The sequence below is a fragment of the Dermacentor albipictus genome, chromosome 2 (assembly GCF_038994185.2).
Source record: "Dermacentor albipictus isolate Rhodes 1998 colony chromosome 2, USDA_Dalb.pri_finalv2, whole genome shotgun sequence".
Lineage (NCBI taxonomy): Eukaryota > Metazoa > Arthropoda > Arachnida > Ixodida > Ixodidae > Dermacentor > Dermacentor albipictus.
The window spans coordinates 124,004,730-124,026,714 of NC_091822.1; the positions used below are offsets into that span (position 1 = coordinate 124,004,730).

Sequence of the window (21,985 nt, forward strand, 5' to 3'; positions counted from 1 at the left end):
TACGCCATGTAAGAGCTACGGATGGCACATCTCATGTCAAGGTGATGGCATCCCGGCTTATTCATTGCAATGAGTGAATTTATGCTTAGGTGGCACTATCATCAGTCTGCGACTATTCTCGGGACTAAATGGGACTGAGCAAGCGAATGTGGTTTTTTTGTGCCTAAGGTGTGCGTCAAGATTAGTAGTAATAACTAAGGTTTCACGCGCGGCAGTTCTTTCATAGCTTCCTGCTAAATTTACTAGAGGGAAAACTTGGGCGCTGTGATTGTACAGTCACCGTGGGAACGGTGGGCGGCATATGTAACTTTCTAGCTTTCGTGCTTGTGCCTTCGGACGTTCTTGGCGTGTTATTCGGTACGCTTTATTCTGCGAAATTTCCAACTCAAAACGATGACGTTTAGTGCCGCTTAAGCAGTAACCGTCATTCGCACGCACGCTGAACCATGACATTTGCAGCTGCCCTAGGCACTACTACCAGATTACGTAATTTTTTACAGAAAACTGAGTTTTTCCCTGCGCCATGCACGCTGGCTAATGAAGTGTCGTGGTGAGTAAAAAATATGGCAGTCGTTAAGTACCCAGTTCCCATCACCAGAGTGATCGAAACACGTTCATTTTGCACGGAAGGCGTACTGTCGTACTCACTTCACTGATTATTTTTATATATATATATATATATATATATATATATATATATATATATATATTGTAATTCGGCAAAAAATAGTTGAGTACTTCGCGGAAACCGACACGTGCAGTAGAGGCACCCTACAAACGCTATGCGTACGCAAACGCTATGCGTTATAAGCGATCGGTGCTTCGACCACTCAGTAAACTGGAGCTTCACGATTCTGTCCCACTCGCCGCACTGGGAGGAGTTGCGCCAATGCCTATGCCGCCTGCCATTGTGAACATCCACGTATTCGGTCTCACAACGTCGAAACACGTTCACGTATGTAAAGGCTCACTAAGTGCTTGCGTCACTGTAACAATCACATGCTGGCTGGCTAGGATGCTCTCGAGTTTTTCTTCAAAAGATAAACGTCAATACGTGTGCAATTTAAAATGCAGGTGGCGATTTAGCGGTAAATTCTAGAGAAGTGCGTTAGCATCGCGTCGCGCCTCTGATCCATGATCAAAAATGCTTTTACCCCAGCTGCCAAGGTGCCGTTCAGGGAGCTCACACCGCACACGTTCTGCCTCTTCGAGAAGTGCTTCGCTTTTCGACGACTTAATGCATATGGAATGATTTATTATATGGACTTTAATATATGGACGACGACGACGACGACGACGACGACGAGAAAGTACGCCTGGGCTCACCGTATTGCTATGGCAATACGATAGCAGCAAGGACCTCCAAAAAAAAAAAAGTAAACGTACAGGCGTTACTGATAGCAGCACTTTGCAATGGAAGGTTAGCGCGAGTCGTCGACGTGTGACAGGACCAAACGCGAAGTCGCTCACCTGGAATGTACCGCTGCTCGCTGCTCTGTGGCATCGACGCCGGGTTGGCGGCCGTCGTCGTCATGGCCGCAACGCGCGGAGGCCGTCAGCAGTGAGAGGCGTGCAGCTACGTAGTGCAGCGACAGGCTTGAACACTCTTCGAAGGCGGATCCAGGAGGGGGCGACGGTTTGCTGCTCGGCTGGCCACAAGCTGTTCCGTAGAGCGCGAGGTAGAAGCACGCGGCCGTCACTTCTGCTTCTGGGTCAGCGCGCGCGATCGTTGATGCCGACCGGCAGGCACCATGATGTGTCCCGGGGGCTTGCCATGAATCGGGTGGTATGGTATGGTATGGTATGGTATGGTATGGTATGGTATGGTATGGTATAGTATGGTATGGTATGGTATGGTATGGTATGGTATGGTATGGTATGGTATGGCATTCCTTATGCGATGGCGCACACCCACTGTGGGGGATTGGCCAAGATTTGGATGAAATTAGGCTATCTTTATTAAAAGCAAAAATAGGTAAAGCTAACTGGAGGAAATGAACAAAAATAAGATGTTTAGGAATGCAAGACAATCTCTTTGTAGCACTTATAATATCCTCCACGGATGAGCAAATATCCCTGTGGCACTTTCCAAGAGAGGAGGCTCCTAGAGAAAGGATACTTATAATTGAAAAGCTCAAACCAAGCTGTGTAAATCTTGATTCTAGATTTTTTCTTAAAGAAGTGAAACGGCGGCAGAATATGAAAAAATGATCTATTGTTTCATCTTCTCCACAGACTGGGCACAGAGGGGAGGGCACCAGACCAGCCCTGTGACGATAGAAGTTTAATTTTGGTATTCGACAACGTAATCGGGTAAAGATGACTTCAGTTTTTCTGGTGTGGAAGGAATTTTTGGGCCAAGGGAATAGGAGGTGTCGATATTCTGAAAACTTAGCTACAGCTGGGTTCAAAAAGTCTTGAGTGATTGTATATCTCCTGAATCTAGTAGTCGTCAGGTAAGCTATTGTAGGAAGTAATGGTAATACAGGGTCACTGAGGGCGTGGGTATAGAAAACACGCACACAAAAAGAAAGGGAAGGTGAATTAATGAGTGGGAAAGCATTGGAGAAGTTCATTTAAGCGTCCCGAATGTTACGCTGCTAGTGTACCGACCGTGTGACTCTTTATTTTTTTAATGTTTTCTTAAGTTTATGAATAGGCCTTCTCTGAATTTGGGTTACCATTTATTTGCCTAATGCTTCGTTTTAAATATTTGCCTTTACTCCTTTTAGTATTTTCTCGAGTGTACTTTTCATGCAATTAAGCCAGTGTGGGTACTACCTTTCGTGGGCACTATAGCCGTGTTCCGGGGCAACAAAAACAAACCTTTATTTAAAACCTAGGTGTCTTCAATCCAGGACCCCGGTGGATCTTGCTGCCATCGTTGCTCGGTCTGCCAGCCGGAGCTGACTTCAGGGTAGTTGATGGAAGTTGATGCTACCAAGACTACATGCCTGAATTAGTAATTCGTGTTGGGTGAAAAAAATCACCTGCAGAGCGGACTAAAAACAAAGAATTAAACGATAAATTTCTATTTCGGAAAAGAAGTAGCTTGAAGGTCTATAATATGAAGCGGGGTAAATAGGAATGCTTGGGGAGTTTAGGCCACAAACAAAATAATATGAGAATGTCCGTGATCGAGCTGCAAAAAGTTCTGGACTGGCGTAATTAGAACAGCAGTGCCCCTGCGGCTTGGACTGCGTCCCCATTGCTGTGCCGTTTTAGCAGAAAATAAATGTTGTGTGTCTGTCGGCGTATTTCAAGTCGCCTAACCGTTCAGTGGTATGGCGCCAACGATGACAAAGCACATTCTAAATGTCGTCAAGTCTACAGTTACCACTCGGGGAACAGCGGCGAACCGAGTTTCCATAACTGAGTTACCCGAACGAAAACCTTCTGGTGTAGGTCGCGCGAAGCCTCAATCTATGAAGAACACTGTTAGCCTGCTTGCCCAGTTCTCCCGGGAACAAACAAGCGCGCCTTTGGCGCCTGCAACGAAGCAGCAGCACCCATCCCTCGAGATCCGAGAACACATGTTGCGACGTAGGTATAGCAAACTCTTCAAGTGGCCGTGCTCGCAAGCTCACGTAAACTGCGAACCGGACAAGCGCAAGGAACGCTTAGAGCGCCACGCAACAGATGTAGGTGTAGACCCTTGTACACCGAATGGCCGTTGATAATGATGATGATGTCCGTAGAATATGGCTCGTACCCACCCTGAGGCATTGGGGAAGAATTGGGCATATGAATTTTTACGTAATATTTCAAGAAATGATAATTAACATGCAATTTATTAATCGAAACAGACAGGTTACAAACTTCCCTACACAGTACAATTTATAACTATAATGATGTGATTTAGCTCACAAATGTCACTAAGAGGATTGTAAAAGTAGGAATTTAAAATACTATTCCTTTTGTTGGTTCAATGAATCCACAAATGATTTCAAATACCCAGTACTGAGTCACCGAAAGTTAGAACTATTTCTGACGTGACGTTTGCGCCTAATTTAGCAAGCGGAATTTCAAGGTGTCTTAGTAATTTATAGCGGCGACTTATTAAACAAATAGTATTCTAAGGTTTCTATATCTAGGTAAAATTGAGACAGGGGTATTATCGCCACACCAGCCCTGAGTGACTATAGGCTTAATGGAGGGATACGGCAGCGTAATCTGGTGATCATTACTTCTGATTGTCTTGATGGACACCACTGTATCTTCCACAGAAATTTTAGGTGCTGAAATATGACCCATGATGTTATTGTTACAATGATATCTCTACGAACTGAAAAATTTCGATATCTAATCGCTGTTACGTGTGCCGCTATTGGAAGAACCGATGTAATCAGTTCGTTAAGGAATGCTCACGCTAATAAAAAGGCAATTTCATTTGAATGTAATGTAGAGTGACCTGGGGTAGCTTGCACGAACATTTAATAACGAAAATAATAAAAATTGGCTGTGGCTTAGCTAAGGTTAAGCCCAGGATGCGAAGCATACTAACCTTTATTTTAGTTGTTGAACCACTGTTTAGCCTGGTGAACTGCTGTTGCTTGGCTATATTTGGTTCGGCTAGACGAAGAAACAACTCATGCGTTACTCTGCTTCGCCTTCAAGAGTGGAACGCGATAGCGTTCCCGTCGACCTGCCAGCGACTACGCGCCCCGCATTGGACGCGGTGAGCGTCGAGCAACGCAGCGTTCGGCGCGGCAACGAAATGTGCGCCTGAGCAAGCGACGCACGCCTGAGCCTTAGAAACAGCTCGTTTCTAAGGCAACACCGCATTCACTAGAGGCGCTTTTGTACCGCTTTGAAGCATCGTACTCGTGGCTCAGTGGTAGCGTCTCCGTCGCACTCCGGAGACCCTGGTTCGATTCCCACCCAGCCCATCTTGCGAGAGTTGAGCGACGCCGCGAGCGACGGCGCGCGTTAGAGCCCCGTTTCTCCTCTGGCGTGACGTCACGGTGTCACGTGGTATGGCATGGGGTGAAAGGTCATTGAAGGCGACACCGCCGCGCCTGAGGAGCTGGGTTGAGCTCTCGTAATATGCTTCGCATAAAAATTTAAGAACTCGTTCCAGTAGGGACTTGCAGTTTTCTAGGGAACATTTCAGAACACTTTCTTAAATTCATCATTATTTTCGTTATTAAATGTTCGTGCAAGCCATCCTTAAAAGCCATACTATTTTTACACGATTCAGCTGTGGAGGAACTAATCTTAGGAAAATCTTTAGGGCTGATCGAATGGCGTTATCTTGTTTGTGTCTTTGCCTTCCTTAAATGGCTCCTACCCACGATGGTGGATCGGCCAAGACTCGCTTTGAATTAGAAGGCGATTAGCAATTCGAAGAAGGCAAGTGAAAAAAATTGAGGAAGAATCAAATGAATATAAAGTAACGTAAGAAATCGGAAAGTTAACCAAGAAGGCATGAGCCCTTCCACATTCTGAATGTGGTTGACCAGCGAAGCTGTTAAGTACCCGACACAGAGGTAACGCCTAATTCTGAACACAGAAACTAACTCATTTATTGTCTTGACCGGAAGTCATTATTTCAGTTGCAACTGCAATCACATTCTTTGATAATGTAAAATCGATGCACGTACGCCACTGTGTGGTCTGTTGGGCCAGATCTGGGTGGCATCGCTAGGTCTGCAACACGCAACATGTAAACCGTTCCCTTTTCAGTACTGACACATCCACGTTGATATCACCGACAACGACAACAGGGGTAGTATCATCGCAGATAATTCGCGCAAAGTGAGTATCCACGAACCTTCCGCGACTATGAATCATTGCATTTTTGATTGCTTACGGGAGTATGAGCCGTTGCTCACGGGGGTATGAGCCCTTGATGATGATGGTTTTGGACATGCTGTTCTGTATGTTGTATGCGTGATTGGAAAGAATTAAAGCACTGTTCGCTTCTCTTTGCTGAGTGCTTGTAGCCTCTGCCTTACGGAGCTATGAATCATCACATTTTTTGTTTGCTTACGGGAGCATGAATGCTTACGGGGGTACGAGTAATTGATGATGATAGTTTTTTTTTCACGGAGAAGAAAATTCATGGAAACCTAGTCATGTACAGCTTCGCTGTAAAACGGTTTTCAACGAAAGAAGCGTAGTCTCGTTGGAATCACCACGGGCAGGTAAGCCTGCTAGAACGGCTTTCATGTTGCCCGCTGTGCCCTATAGTGAGCAGGCAACCCCTGCAGCACAGCGTTGTCACTCAGGCAAACGAACGTTATACGTACATAGCGTGGTGGTGGTGATAGTGGTCTAGCTATCATGTTGTGGTGTAATGGGGTGGGGAAAAATGTGATGAAATAAAGGCACAGAAAAGAATGGCGCTCCAAACTAAATTTATTCAGAGCAGACAGGTTCACTTTTTATGTATGGAAGGCACCAGCATGTGCACACGTTGGCTAAACGTGATCACACTGTGGGAATTAATTTTTTTCTATGCCTATTCTGTATCGATGTTTAGTGCTTCACAGGGCCACAAACGTATCGCTTGTACAAGTGTTTTTTTTATGTGCATTTCATTTACTATATGGTGCAGACGCTATCTCGCAACTGCAATTAAGCCCGTGGAGAGAGATAATTTAATTGAAAGAAGGCAGAGAGGTCGGCCTGAGCTAAGGTGCTCTAGCCTGCTACTCTGCACAGGGGGAGGGGGAACGGGGACATAAAGATGTGATGAGGGATGATGATGACATAGCAAGAGAGATGCGCAAAGGCGAAAGCAAGTTCAACACTCTGATGACAAACATTCACAAATATCATCCATGAAGCCACAATCAGGCTTCGCATCAAGTTTGTAGTCACTAATTTGAGTGAACATAAAAATAGAGGCGTTAGGACGAAGCTGGTGGGGGCCTCCCCTGCGTGAACAGCACAAGCGCCAAGCAAAATATTCATAGCATATAAAGAGCTGCGATAAGCGGCTCTAGCACGGCGAGCACTTGTAGGGCACATTTAGCGGCCGGAGTCTCGGCTGTAAGCCCCGCTTTGCTTCTTCTTTAACCTTCTTGTTTTTTTTTTCGCTCACTTTCATTCACTCTCTAATCTTTTTCTCCCCACTCCCCTTACCCCGTGCAGTGCTGTTGAGGTGCCTTCCCTTGAGAGACAGTTACGGCACTGCACTTTTCTCTTCCTTTCATCTTAAAATCACCACCACTACTACACGGGATGGCCGCTACCTTGACGGTGTACTGCAACATGTCCTGCGCGGATTTCGAGGGCGTGCGGTTATGCGTGTGTAGGCTTGCGATAGGGACCAGTTGGTTGGACAAGTGAAGGACATCGAAGTGGGGCACAACACGCATCGCGCAAATGTGCGATACTGACAACTATTTATTTCGGAGATTTGTCGATGCATACGAGACGTATCCGCAAATCGTCGGAAATAAATAGTTGTTACTTACTTCGCGCTCCGTGTAGTGCGTATTACTACGTTTAAACGTCGTCATTCTAAAAAAAACAGCGCCCAGTGTGACCGAGCCATGTCTCTCGGGCGAGTCCCGAAAAGGCAGCAGTTCGGAAGAGTGAACAGTTCCACAAACAAACTCTAATGGCATTTGTTTGAGCGTATATGGAATGACATTCATTCTTAAGCTTTCCGGGCTTTTTAAATATTGCCTGTTGCAGATAACATAATTTTAGCCCTTGAACTGGATTATTCAGAGAGGTGGTCATTATTTGCACGAGGAATCGAGACACATATTCAACGAATTAAACACCTGCTAATTATTCTTTAATTAGACACTTTACGGCATATATTGTAATTTACGAATTGTAGCCGGTAAGCTTGCACTTTGAACTTGCAGAATGAGATGTGTTTGGATATATGCGTCATCAAACTCACCGTAATGCATGCAGTGTTGTTCCACTTGCTTTTATTACGACAGCAAGTGTACGGACACTCAAGGACCACTTTTGCCGTCACCGTCGACATTGCCGTGATGTTGCGAATTCGACGTTTTTGGGCAACCGAAAAAACAGCTCAAGGGAACCAGATTCGTGTCGGACGATGACGTGAAAGAGTCAGCTCCAGACTTTTTGAAGCGGCAACCCAAGCAGCTTCATGACACGGGAATCACGCGACTCGTTAGTCAATGGGACCAATGTCTAAATACATATGGAGGCTACTTTTAAATAAAGTACCCCGTTTGTCATATATTCGCATTGGCTCACTTTCATTTGACTCGCCCTCGTATATTTTGCAGAACTCATGCTTTTTATACGTGCTCTCTGTTGCGACTATAGTTTCGGTGCAATTACTCACGATAAACGACCGCTGAAAGCTGCTTCTGCGTAATACAATAGAACAAATGACAGCGTCATTGAGACTTTTCATTGGCCGTTGCAAATGTACAAGAATGTAAACAAGGATCTTGAATGACAAAGTTTCATTAATATATTTGACCTCAACTTGTTCATTTAATGGCCGTTACATTTTCCATATCAGTGGCATGCACTGCTTTGCTGATTTCGAACTGATATAGTTCTAAAGCTCGTGTGATATTTTGTTTAGTTATTCAATAGACAAAAAACATGGGAGCATTGATATCAGTCATTTTGGGCACAATTTTTGGCACAGACGAGTATATCTTTTTATGAAAAATACATATTTTACTTGTATTGACAGTGCGTAGCGTTTAAGAAATCGTTTGCAGCACCTTTGGCAATGGCAATGCAGTTAATATTCATGTATTTGATCCCTAGACAAATTGTTTAAGAGGAGGCTTTAGATCGGGCCCAACTCCGATGCGCCCATTGAAATACATGTAAAACGCAGAAACGCTTTTCTGAGATAACCCCTGGATCGCTTTAATGAAATTTGTTGCATTTGAGAGAGGAAGTTAAATTATAGTGCCCGTCAGAAGCGAAATTTCGATTTAGGGCCTGAACTTTGTTTAAAATATTTTGAAAAATTCGAAAGTTCGAAAAAATAGAAGCACGAAGTTTACAAATTAATAGCTCTGCATCAAGAACAGATATCGCAATTCTGTAAACGGCATCCATTAGACCATTCAAAGAGGACAAATTCGGTATGTCAATTTGTATCTTACGTGAATTGGTTACGTTATGTACAAGGGTTCTGCAAAAGCCGTATTTACATAATACTTAATATTATTTTTGCTTCATGTGTAACATATCAATTTTGCCCGCTGTAGATGTACTGTCATATGCAATTCACAGAATTGTCATATAATTTATCGTTGTTGAGTTACCGAGTTTTAAAGTTGATAGTATCATTTTCTGAAAATTTGCGATTTTGGTCAATCTTTAATAAAGGAGTGACAACCGAAATGATAAATCGATATCAACAACCACTAGAATTTATGTTTTGCTTTTAAATGCGAAAAAAAACAACGCCAAATTTGGTGCAGTGGTTGCCAAGAAAAACGAATTCTCTTTCTACCTGTATTTAGATAGGAGCACCCGAGCTACAGTTTCCTCTTAAGGAGGAGGCCGAGCTGCAACGTGAGCGCCCCCCCCCCCCAACGGCTATTGAAAGGCCTTGACCTGTAAGATCTTGATGAGGGCTAGTTGGTTCATACTTAGAACTGAGGTGAAACAGCGCGAAAAAGACGAGGACACAAGGAAACAAATACCACAGACAAGTGCATTCCACAGGCCAACCTGGGTCGTGATACCACAATTTCCACCCGTGGTATCGAACAACAGATGTGGTTCCTAACCGCGGCCGACTTATGATAGCGAGTCGGCTGATTCATTTAAAAAGACTCCCCTGTTTCCAGGGACTCAGACAAAGTGGACTTCAAACAAATTGACTGGGACAAGAGTCGAAAACATACTTAACAGATTTGACCAATTAGTGGAAGTTGAATATGCACAGACCAAAAGCACGTGTGTAACCACTATTATCTTAGATATCTGGGGACCCAATTTTCTGATGGCGAGAATTATCGCCAGGAATTCAGCAAGGAATATTGGAGTGTAATCGGCGAGACAGAGAGCAAAAGACCAATTAAGCTGAATCAAAAAGATTACAACACCGGCCTTCTTTAAATTTTGTGAAGCGTCCGTTGAAATTATTAAGTGACACGGAAATTGGTTAAGATGATCTTGAACGAGACCTTCAAGTATGCGCGCCGGAAGAAGTTTTGCGTGTTTTGGGAAACTATCATATATTTCCCGGTTTTACCTGGAACGAATTAGATTTTGGAGAAATCAGGTTCGGCAGACAAACTTCAACCTTCGACAACTGCCCCTGAACAAAACTTGTGGCTGTTGGTAACGCTGCCAACCTGGTATGGAAAATAATTCGGGAGAATTGATAAACACAGCCTGCAAATGAAAAAGGGTCGGATCACAAAGCTTAAGGAAGGTCAGGATATGAAGTTGCTTAAATCTGGATTCATGCGGAAGAATTCCATACTCCAAATAAAGTACATTGTTAGCCATGAAACATGGTAGCCCAAGTCAGAGGCGCAGCGCTTGCCTTTCTATTCAAGGACATAGTTTGTATGCTGCACATCCTGTAAAACGAAGACTGCCAAATTCGAGAATAAGGTGGCCGTAAAGTTTATAAATCATAAGCTACGTAGCTCTACGCATCCCTGTTTTTTTATTACTGAACCAGTGCAACAATGATTTTGCACGTTGCCCTTTTCTAGCATTTAATTAGATTTGTTGCTCCCAGTTTAGCTTACCATCGTAACTTATCTCTAAGTAACTCAAAGCTGCAACTTGCGGTATCGGATCACTTCAATGGGGAAGAGAAAGAAAAACGGGATTTCACAATGGAAACACAACTAACTAGCATTTCTTGACGTTATGCAAAAAAGACAGTCCATCCAGCCAGGACTCTAGTTCAGAAAAATATGATCGCACATTTGGTATAACTTATTCATATGCCGTGATGCGGAGACAAATGCAATGTCATCAGCGTTGAGATAGAGTTGCACATATCGATGAACTAGGACAGAAGCTAACAAAATATTACACAAAAGTGGTAAAAGAATTGTTCACTGTGGTGCGCCTCTCGTCTGCTTAGAGGTACCCGATCTCACCCCATCCTTGACACAAAATAATTCTCTACCCCAAAGTAACTAAACTCCAGGCCACTAAATAGCCTGGAACAGCACATCTTACTAATCTAGTAATTAAAATTGCATGTTCCACACTGTCATATGCTTTGGCAATATCTAAAGTTACCAATGCTGATACATCGTGTGATAGTTCTGCGAGTTGAATACGGCTCTTTAAATAAACGTGAGCTGACCATACCATTGAGCCCTAAATCATATTAGTGTCGAGTTCAGAATGCCCTGAGAAGTGAAGTCATTGAGGCGGACAATTATTACTTTTTCTACAATGTTGAGTACATTCCAAGTAAGAGCAATTGGCCGAATGTTGTCCAACATATTTGCGAGGTTTTGATTTTAAGTAATGCCAAGATTTTCCATTTTTCCAAGAAGTTGAGGTTCATGCATATTGTAGGTTACAGTTAACTATACTCAAGAGTTCATCTGGGAAAGAGTTAAGCAATACTTTCATCATAGCAGTTGTGATACCGTCTGGTCCAGGAGCTGATCAAAGTGTAGTTAAGATGACATTCAATAATTATGACATAGAAACGTTTACAAACTCAGATGCCGAACCTTTAAACATCCTAGGTCTGGGATAATGTGAAGAAAAGCGTGCTTCAAGCCCTTTCGCGATTTCATTTAGTGAATCCGCCGCTTTTTTGGGTGACAGAATAGAAGAATGGGACCATACGGACTGTTGAACAGATTTTTTGTTTCGTAAAAACCAAAATGGTGCCGATCTTCTTTCTCGCTACGACAAAGTTGAATGTAGCGCATTTTTTCGTTCGCCTTTAGCTATCGCCAAAGTTATTTTTAACACAACTGCATAGAATTTATTGTCCATCCAATTTTTTGTTGAATGATTATGTTGGAGACTTTCCCGAGCTACTTTTCTTCGTCTACAATCCCGTATGAAAGCTTCATTCCACCAAGATGAGATTGACGGCGAGCTGCCAAACATAACCGCTGTGATGCAAGTTCTGTTCTTTAATGGTTCAGACAGTTCTCTGAGCCAAAGCCTCCGAGAACCCAATTGAGGACAAAGCCGTTTGTTTCAAAAAACACAAACACACAATCTTTTAATAAAACTATAACCAGTATGAAAAGGCATAAAATAAACACTCCAAGAGATATCACGACAGGAAACGCGCTTAGGGCTAGGATGGTATTAACAGTACGCTAATCCAGGCTGACTACGACTGTGAGGGCGCATAGTAGTCTCGACGTGGAGAAGCGGACGCAGGATGACGAGAGAAGTGGTGTCGGTCTCACCAAAGGTCGGGGTGTTGGGCCGTTGACCGAGCGACCAGAGAGCGGCAGCTCTGGCTTGGAGAGGGAAGGCATGCGGCTTGACGGCACGAGCAGTTGGCGGCGGGGTTCCGGCCAGGCAGCTGGGCGTAGAACTCGGGCCCGTAGCCTGACTGCTCTCGTTCTGCCCACGGGCGTAGAAGCTCGCCGGCCTCGGGCAGCAGTTCGCGATCGAGTAGAGTGGCGACGCACAGGAACTGGCTGGCACGAGGCCCCGAACGCGTGAAGACCTGCTGGCTTGGGTATGGAACCCGACGGCCTGTCTTCAACTTGCGGCCCGGTGGCCGACCTTCTTCTGGCGTCGCTTCTTGGAACTCTCTCCCCCTTCTGCCAGCGTGCCTCGCTTTTCTGTCCCTCTGGCCGATTCGTCGTATGATCGCTGGTTGCTTGAATCTCTGTGGTTTCTTCATATTCTATTGGCTTTTTTTATTTTAGTTTCTTTTCTTTCGCCGCGTGTTCACGTGTGGGACGCTCTTCGATGGCGTCGTTTTCCATCCAGCACGGAATTCGCCTCGGCGCGCGCACTGCTTGTCTGGTTCTTGTCCTCTCCAACCACCGCACCGTGTCGCGCACTACGCCCATCACAGACGCAAGCTCAGCGGGCTGAATAGCAGAATCCAAAAGTGATACCACAGAGTCAGCTATCCGTTGCTCATCACAAGTGGTCAGCCCTGATAAACATGCATTTATAGCAAATATTTAAGTTTTATCATTCATGAGCCGTCTTTGCCATACAATAGGAGCCTGACATGAAAGCAAAATTCCATAAGTAATAAGTAAGTGATCGCTACTTGTTCTATTATCAAAGGTGTCCAAGATGAAATAGACATATGAGCAGAAGAGAAAGTCAAAACTAATGAAGAGGAGAACCGCCCATGCAGAAAATATTTCGACTTGAATTGTGATATCGAAAATTATTGTCATGCATCCAGTTCCACAAACTCTTTCCACAAGCATCCGCTTTAAGTCCCCGAGAAGTATGACGCGAATGAAAATCTCATGCCAGGAGCATTGCATTAGATCATTTTCGGCCCAGTGAGTCCAGGTGATCAGTGCCCTCGACTCCGCACGGGAAATACACATTAGCTACTGTAAACGCAGAACAACCCCGCCGTAATCAATGTAATCCTAAAACTTCGCACTCTGGAAACATGTTAAAAAGTGACAGTTACTTTATGGTGCATTTTTGGATTAGTATAATGGTAGCAGCCCGCCGCCTCTACCTGGGCGATCTATCGAAATATTCAAAAATTATTATTACTAAATCTTTGGTGTGACGACAGCCATGATTCTCGAAGCAAAATAACATGTGGAATTGGTTTGTGTGGTAGATAAAGAAGGTCAAAGTAACCGGAGGATACAGAGCGGCAATTCCATTGAAGTACTTTAATGAAGCTATGGCGATCCTAAAATGGATGACTCCACAGCAGAACGCAACGGGTCCAGTTCGTGATGATGGCTGTTTTTCCCTTTTTCGGCCTAGATTAATGAGAATCAGTGGCAGAAAGTGGGGAAATCTTACATCGACTGCTGATGGTGCCAATCGTCATGTGCCTAAATAAATGGCTACGTCGCGCAGATACTGATAGCGGAGTACACACGGAGGTATGAAATGCAACTTCTGCCTGCCTGTCAAAGTTTGTTTCGATTGAATGCTGCGCACTAATACTAGCTGAAATCGGGGCGGGGGGGGGGGGGGGGTGAGGGCTGCAGCACAAAGCTGCGATTAGAGGAGGCATTTGAATTTGGCTCTCATGATCTCAGTTATAACTTCGGCAAAGGTGTTAAAAAGTCGCTCCATAACTGATGGGATGGCCTTCTGAATACCTGCTGCTGCTGCGGCCGAAACTGTGGCTTCTAATGATGTGGACTGACGGTATGCAGCGCCTGTGTAACCGAATTCACGCTCTTGAATCGCTGCTCTCGTTTCGCGCGTGAACAATGAAGTTTCGCCGTGATCTCGAGCACCTACATTTCATGGCCTCACGCGGGTCAAGTAGCATCCGTAGCACCATGAGAGCCAACGCATAAGCAACACCTCGGACCATCTACACCAAAGGCTGAGGTGGAGAGCCTCTACAATTAGAGCATCTCACTGAAGGTCTGCAGGCATTAGCGATGCGAACAAATTTCCAGCAGTTTCGGCACTGAAGTGGTTTAGAGTCAAGGCCTCCACGTGGAATAAGTACGGGCTAGCCTCCACTTCAGACGGGCGTGTTAAACAGGCGAACGAAACGATAATTCTCTCAATGATGACTCGGTCATCACCTACTGCCCTATTGCATGTGTGAACCGAAACAACACTACACGGAGGGAGCATATTCAAGAAGGCCTCAGGGGTGATATCAGTGGGGACCCTCGAACAATGCCCTTCACGCATGCGATATGTTGATGCACAAATCACGAACCGCAGTGCTAGCGGATCTCCTGCAGTTAAGCAAATCATCGAGGTACTGAACATGAGATGAGTTACACAGAATTCCATTCTTGCCAAAACGCCTCACCTCCGAGATGTCAATGAAGTGTTCGGTTATACCGCGCAGCTCCTCCTGGAAACCTTCTGATGCGGTCAACCGAATGAATCCACCATCTTTGGGAACCATCGCCACGGGCAAGGAGTTGACTGCGTTGCGAAGAAAACACTGCAGGGGCAACAACTCAGTGGGACGACCAGCCGACCAGAACGAACCCTGGCCGGGACCAGATATTGTCATTCACCGTCCCTGAAAAAAAAAACGCACCTATATAAGAAACCAAACACTACAAGCAGTTAAAGTGTGGCCAATCCGCTTTCGGATATAAGACAAGAGGCTTGGAAGCCTGGCCGAGGATTTCGAACCATCCTGTGAGGATTGTCTCGTCTCGTTTCGTCTGCCAAACAATGGCGCATACCCACTATGGGGGATTGTCCAAGAATTATTGTTGTTGTTGGTGTTGTCGTTGATGCCACATTCGTCCTTGTTGTTGTTGAGGAATAGAAGCTGGTGAAACAAGAACGATATATTTTTATCAGATCACCAGAAATGTTTTAATGACAGTTTGCCAAACCCAATCACCCCTACAAGAGTTATTAAAGAAAAAAAAGCAAAATTGTGGCGAACCCTCACTTTCCAATAGCCTTTAGCCACGGGGGTCGAGCCCCCACAGCTCCGCTGAGATTACCTACCTTGGCTATTGAAAGCATCCGCCGCACCCGAATGGTTGCTCTCTGGGGTGCGGAGCCGGGTTCCGGCCCTGACCTGATTCCACAGGCCAACCTGGGTCGTGATACCACAATTTCCACCCGCGGTTAGAAACCACGGATGTGCCGACACGGGCCAAGTGTCCTAAACACTCGGCTACGAAATCGGTGCTTACCCTATGGTTTTCGGAAGCTATATACCTGCTGAATCTGCTGCGTTTGTACTCCGGGTCACAACACGATGTCGTGACATCGCGCACTAGATGTTATATTCAGGATTCAGAACGGACTTTTTATTGCGCTTAGGCGGCAGGAACCTGGACGCCTCAGGTTCCGTGGTCTTGAGTAACGCTTGAGCTTCTGACCGAAGAGAGACGGCGACGCCGTCTCGTGGTCCCTGTCGAATGGAGGTGGTCGCTGACGCCGAGCTGCGGCTGTTTCTAGGGGTGCGTAGCGACATTCGGTGCTGCAACCGGGGCTGTATCGTGCGAGTGCAGCTTCGCGTCGCCCGTGTTACCTGTAGATACTTCCCGGCGCTAGCTCGGTCTTCCGGAACGGCGTGAGGAAGAGGACTTCCCTTGCAGGCTCGCACATTGCCACAGAGGCGGGGAGACGCCATGAATACAGTATACGCCTGCCGCGGACCGTGCTGGAAGAGAAAAAAAGCGTTGTAGCGATTACACTCATGAATTTTAAATTCGTCGCGCCTGTTCCACGGCCCCTGGCTGCGGCGGCAGCGTGTCCGACTGGCCGATCGGGTGAACAACGTTGGGCGGGCCGAATGCTTTGTTTTTGTTATCATAGTTGCAAGCTAAACATACACGGCACTTACTCTGCGTGCTGCCTTGGTGGTGGTGGTGGTGGTGGTGGTGGTGGTAATGATGGTGGCGAACTTTAGCTGTGGCGCATACCCACTAAGGCAGACTTGCCATGAATCGAGTGGAGCAAGCACATCGATTAATCCATGAAACAAATAGGCGTTGAAAGTTCACTAGGTTAACTGAAAAGATCTGAAAGTGAGGTGTTCAATCATTTAGACGCTGACGAAGCAATTTCTGTGATGATGCCTCCAGCGCAGGCCGCGTACTGTAGCGAAGCTTCCACAGCATTACTTCTGCTGTTTCTGAAGCGGGTGACAGACGTAAAATAAGAGAAATGCAGAAAAAAAATTGAAGTTGTTTCACGTGAAGAACACCCTTAAAAACAGAAGATTTCAACTGTCGCATTAAGGCACGACAGAAAAAAGTGTTCGAAGCTTATTAGCCAATTCGCAAAGTTAACTTATCTGTTACCCTGTTAGGTATATATATGGCTTGTTAAATCTATCTGCCCGTAGTGCCTTTTCGGATTATGCGGCACCGTATCCTGAACCGGACGCAACAGTGGACAGTCTTAGTACTGCGCTATGACGATACGTATGCAGCACGCAAGCGCTTTACCGAACGCAGGAGCGCCTGTCGTGTTAGGGCTTTTAGTACTGCGAAATGCCTCCGTACGTAAGCGGGCGAGCGTTAGACGCTGCGCGCGTCGGAGCGCATTGGCCGCGTCCGCCAGTACGTCGAACCGTCAGTCGAACTAGACGCTGTTAATCTTGCTAACGTGATGTAACGTGTGGGCGTGTTCCCGCTTCGTAGAACTATATATTTAGGCCTTTGAGAGACTTTACTTTTAATACGGATGAACTATACGAATCATATCGAGAAAAATACAACCGAGTACTTGCCTTCTGAGGCACGCGCGGTCATTTGCGAGGAACTGCGCCAAAAGCAGGGCGAGCCTTTCGCGCAAACAGCACGCACTGAACCCTTTCTCAAAAACAAAGTTCATATTTTGGTTCAGATTTCGTATATTTCGTTCATTCTTCGGTTTCATATTTCGCATACCCACTGCGAAAATTGACCTAGGTACGTTTCTTGTTGTTGTTGCCTCAAAATATGGCTCGTACTCATAGGCGTATTGACCACAATGGATGGATTCAAACATACGGATAACAACATAAGAAAAAAATTAAGGGCTAAAGGCGAACATTCAGAATGAAGTATTTGGCAATTCACTCGTAACACAGAGTTTGAGAGTACTTAAACACTATCTAAATAAAAAAATAAAGATAATCTGATGAACTAAGAAAAATAAAAATAAAGTAAAATGTCCCACGGTTGTAACTCTAGGAGCGTAACCTCCCAGATGCTTTAATGAACCCAGAACATCAAACTTTTGTCTTCTGGTGCCAAATGGAGAGGTACCAGAAGACAAAATGTTTGGTGTTCCATGTCCTAAACCCAGTTTACTAATTGGAAATATGAGGAAAATTCTGCGGAGGGAGGAGAAGTGGCAGCATGAAAGAAAGAATTGGCCAATAGAATTTCTTGTTCATTAGAGAAAGGGCAGAGGTTAGTTATGGATAAACAAGATCTATGAAGGTGCAAATTTAGGTGGGGAAACTCTACAAGGGAAGCACGATAACGTGGCTCGCATTGGCGTGAAAGGCATTTGCTCGTGTTCCACCGAAATTTGCATGTCGAAAATCATCTGCGGAAAGTGTGGATGACTGATTAGAATTCAACAATAAAGGCGTTTAAATCTAGCTTCTGTTAAAGGAGAAGAACCAGGAGAAACATTTAGCGATGATAATGCGAGCGAGTCAGCTGATTCATGTAAAACGTTTCTCGTAGTCGTCGTCGTCGTCGTCGTCGTGCTTGTTGTTTTTGAACGACCGAACGCGGTGGAACAAAAACTTTGTATGTTAATTGGATTGACAGAAATGTTTTAATTCCGTCATTTAATGACGCTTTGCACAACCCAAAAACCACAACAGAAGTTATTAAAAAAAATTGTGGCGAACCCTCACTTTCATCGGAGCCTGGGGGTCGATCCCCCACAGCTCCGATGAGCGTACCCACCGCGGCTATTGAAAGCACCCCCGCACCGAACTACTGGCTCTCTGAGGTGCGGAGCCGGGTTCAGGCCCTGACCTGTTGCCACAGGCCAACCTGGGTCGTGATACCACAATTTCCACCCGCGGTTAGGAACCACGGATGTGCCGACACGGACCAAGCAAGTGTTCTAAACACTCGGCCACGATGCCGGTACTTACCTTATAGATTTAGGAAGCTATATACCTACTGAATCAGCTGCGTCGGTACTCCGGGCCACAGCATGATGTCCTGACATCGCGTAATAAATATTGTATACAGGATTCAGAGCGGCCTTTTTTGTTTGACTGCTGTGCACGAGGTCGCGGGATCGAATCCCTCCCATGGCGGCCGAATTTCTATGGAGGCGAAATGCGAAAACACCCGTGGTGCTTAGGTTTAGGTTTGCGTTAAAGATCCCCATGTGGTGGAAATTTCCGGAGACCTCCACGAAGGCGCACCTCATAATCAGAAAGCGCTTTTGGCATGTAAAACCCAATAACCTAATTTTTTTAAATTAACGGCCTTTTTATTGGACTGACGCGGCAGGAAGCTGGACGCCTCATGCTTCGTGGTCTTGAGTAACGCTGGAGTTTCTGACCGAAGAGAGACGGCGACGCCTCACCGGGGTCCCTGTCGAATGAAGGTGGTCGCGGACGCCGAGCTGCGGCTGTTTCTTAAGATGTGCAGCGACATTCGGGGCTGTAACGTGCGAGCGCAGCTTCGCGTAGCCCGTGATGCCTGTTGGGATCTACATGCACAAGCACGTTCTTCTTGAACGGCGTGGGGAAGAGGACTTGCCTTACACGCTCGCACATTGCCCAAGAGGCGGGGTGACGCCATCAATACAGGATCCGCATACCTGCGGCAGTAGTGCACGTCGATTACATAGAATGGAGGCGAACGGAGTTGTATTGCCGCTCTCCAAGAAGCCGCTGACCGAGCTAGCTGCGAAAAAGAAAACGGCGGATCCACCATACTCATGGATTTTAAACTCGTAGCGCGTGTTCCACGGCCTAGGGCGACATCGGCAGCGTGTCCGACTGGTCGATCGGGTAAACGACGTAGGACGGCTAGAGAGCCAAATGCTTTGCTTTTGTTGTCATTGTTGTAAGCTAAGCCTACATGGCACTGACATGGTGGTGGTGGTGGTGGTAATGATGATGATGACCTCCAACTGTGGCGCATACCCACTGAGGTAGACTTGCCAAGAATCGAGTGGAGCAGGCAACTTGATTAATTTATGAATTCAATAAACATTGATACTTCTATAAGTTCACTGGTAAAATCCCAAAATACACTTTCAAAAATTTAGACGCGGACGAAGTGATTTCTCTGACGACTTCTCCAGAGCTGCCCGCGTATACCCACCACTGCGGCAACGCTAGGCCTAGCTGCTTCGACGTTCCTATGAAGCTTCTTGCCGTTGGGTGCCGTGTTTTTTATGGAAAGAGCTCGCTGCTGTCCGCAATGACACGGACTCCGCTTTTGCGGTCCTCGCGATTGGCTTAGAAGCTTGGAAAGCACGGTGCGTTGCATAATGCCGGTTCCCGAAAGTCAGCTTCGCCTCCGTACATTAATTTTACTTTAAAAATTAAATTATGCGGTTTTACGTGCCAAAACCACTTTCTGATTATGAGGCACGCCGTAGTGGAGGACTCCGGAAATTTCCACCATCTGGGGTTCTTTAAGGTGCACCTAAATCTAAGTACACGGGTGTTTTCGGATTTCGCCCCCATCGAAATGCGGCAGCCGTGGCCGGGATTCGATCCCGCGACCTCGTGCTCAGCAGCCCAACACCATAGCCACTGAGCAACCACGGCGGGTATTAATTTTACTTGGTGAAGCATACGCAAAAGTATTACAGTGAAGCCTAACAAGCCTGGGAAGGGACTATTGCCACGGGACAGAGAATGTATTCCTTAATTATACACGCGGGCACCCGGTATTTCCTCTCACAGTACGAGCACCGATATGCCTAATACGTGTACCGACAGGCCTTCAGAGCGTTTTAGAATGTGCCTGTGGCGGTTTGAGCCCTTAAAGGCAGTAAATGACGTGCATTTATTTTTTTCCAACTGGCCGATATTTCGGACGTTTTCGCGGCCCCTAAGGAGTTCGAAAACTCGGACGTGAACCATGCAACAGACCAAGAAGATGCTTCAAATGGTCCGTGGGGCGAACGAGTGGCGGAAGGAGTACAAGAACAGAAAGGACCTACGCATTGAAGAATGAATGTGAAAGGAAACGTACTGCCGCCGTTTTGAAGGAGCTTGAGCTCAAAAAACAAAGTCTTGCTTTATACCCAGATGCAGTGTCCCTCATCCAAGCCAAAATAAACTCTTTAAAGCAGTGAAGCACAACACTGAGGCATCGTGCGTGGGCTGAGAGTATGTCAGGACAGTTGAGGTTGATTTACGAACTTTTGAGAGAGAATCTCAATTGTGACAAAGTTCGGGCCTCATACCAGTGAGCTTGCTATGAGTTGATAGAAATAGCTCATATTTGAAAATATTTGCTTTTGTATGCATCTCCTTTTTTATTAGTATTTGACAATGTCCGACTCGATTTGCAATTTTTTTCGAAGACATTTTATTTGCTGTGCATTTTACTAACCCCTCCCTTCTATTCTCTTTTGAATAACATAAACACTACTCCTTAGTATTCAAATTGGATTAAGTCGTCTTTTTTATTTTTTTTCATATGCTTAGTAGAGAGTGACAGCATCGGGTGATATGTTTTCAGCTCGTCTTGAAATAAAACATAGTTCTGCATCACTCAGGGAATTTTGCAAGGGCACTTAGGGAAAACCTGTAAAACTCAGGGAATTTGGAAATATCAACTTGGTAGATACCCTGAACTTATATCTTCACTGGCTGTCGTCAGCCGAAGGGCTGACTACAGCCAGTGAAGATAGGGGCCGACTCTAGGTCTTTCTTTCGATGTCAGGTTGCCGACCGTGTAGCTTCCATTGCTCTCAATTGCGCTCCCATAAATTAGTACCATACATTACGCTAGCACATCATTCAATCCTCGCTACTTCAGCGAAAAATGCTGCCAACGCTAAGCAGCAACATCTCATACCTCGCATAGCCCGTCATGCCAATGTCTTTGTACCGTTACTTATTATGCCGAGAAGACTAGGGCAGTCGCGCATGAACAAGCGCTGCTAGTAGCAATGTGCGAATTTCTTCAGATGATGCTCCACTCAAACGCCAGTGTTGTCACTAGGCCGGTATAGTGAGACATGGAAGTGCACACGCTGAAAGACACCCAGGTAGCTTTAAGTTACTCCGTAATCAACCACCACTACGTGCCTCTGATAGCCTTTGTGATAGTTTTGGGAAACAAATGAGTTAGGCAACGATTACCATTCATGCAGAGCCTACAGCACGCGCCTCGAGCGATGACTAAAGCAGATATTCGTCATAATGTCTTCTTTCACCGCTTCTTAAGGTGGCAAAAGCGATGAAAGACGCCGTTCCCGGAAGACTCGGACCACGAGAGCCCGTAAAAAACGGAACAGC

The 21,985-nt window shown here is 45.7% G+C and overlaps 1 protein-coding gene across 3 annotated transcripts in view; it reads right to left on the reverse strand.

Moving 5' to 3' along the window:
- LOC135910739 (uncharacterized) overlaps positions 1-1,679 on the reverse strand; it is a 29,690-nt gene extending 28,011 nt beyond the window's left edge. For all 3 annotated transcript variants that reach the window (XM_065442810.1, XM_070533939.1, XM_065442809.1), the window contains exon 1: positions 1,471-1,679. In XM_065442810.1, the coding sequence (XP_065298882.1) occupies positions 1,471-1,534 (64 nt within the window). In that variant the 5' untranslated portion in view covers positions 1,535-1,679. The remainder of the gene's footprint in view (positions 1-1,470) is intronic.
- Positions 1,680-21,985: the final 20,306 nt, after the last annotated feature.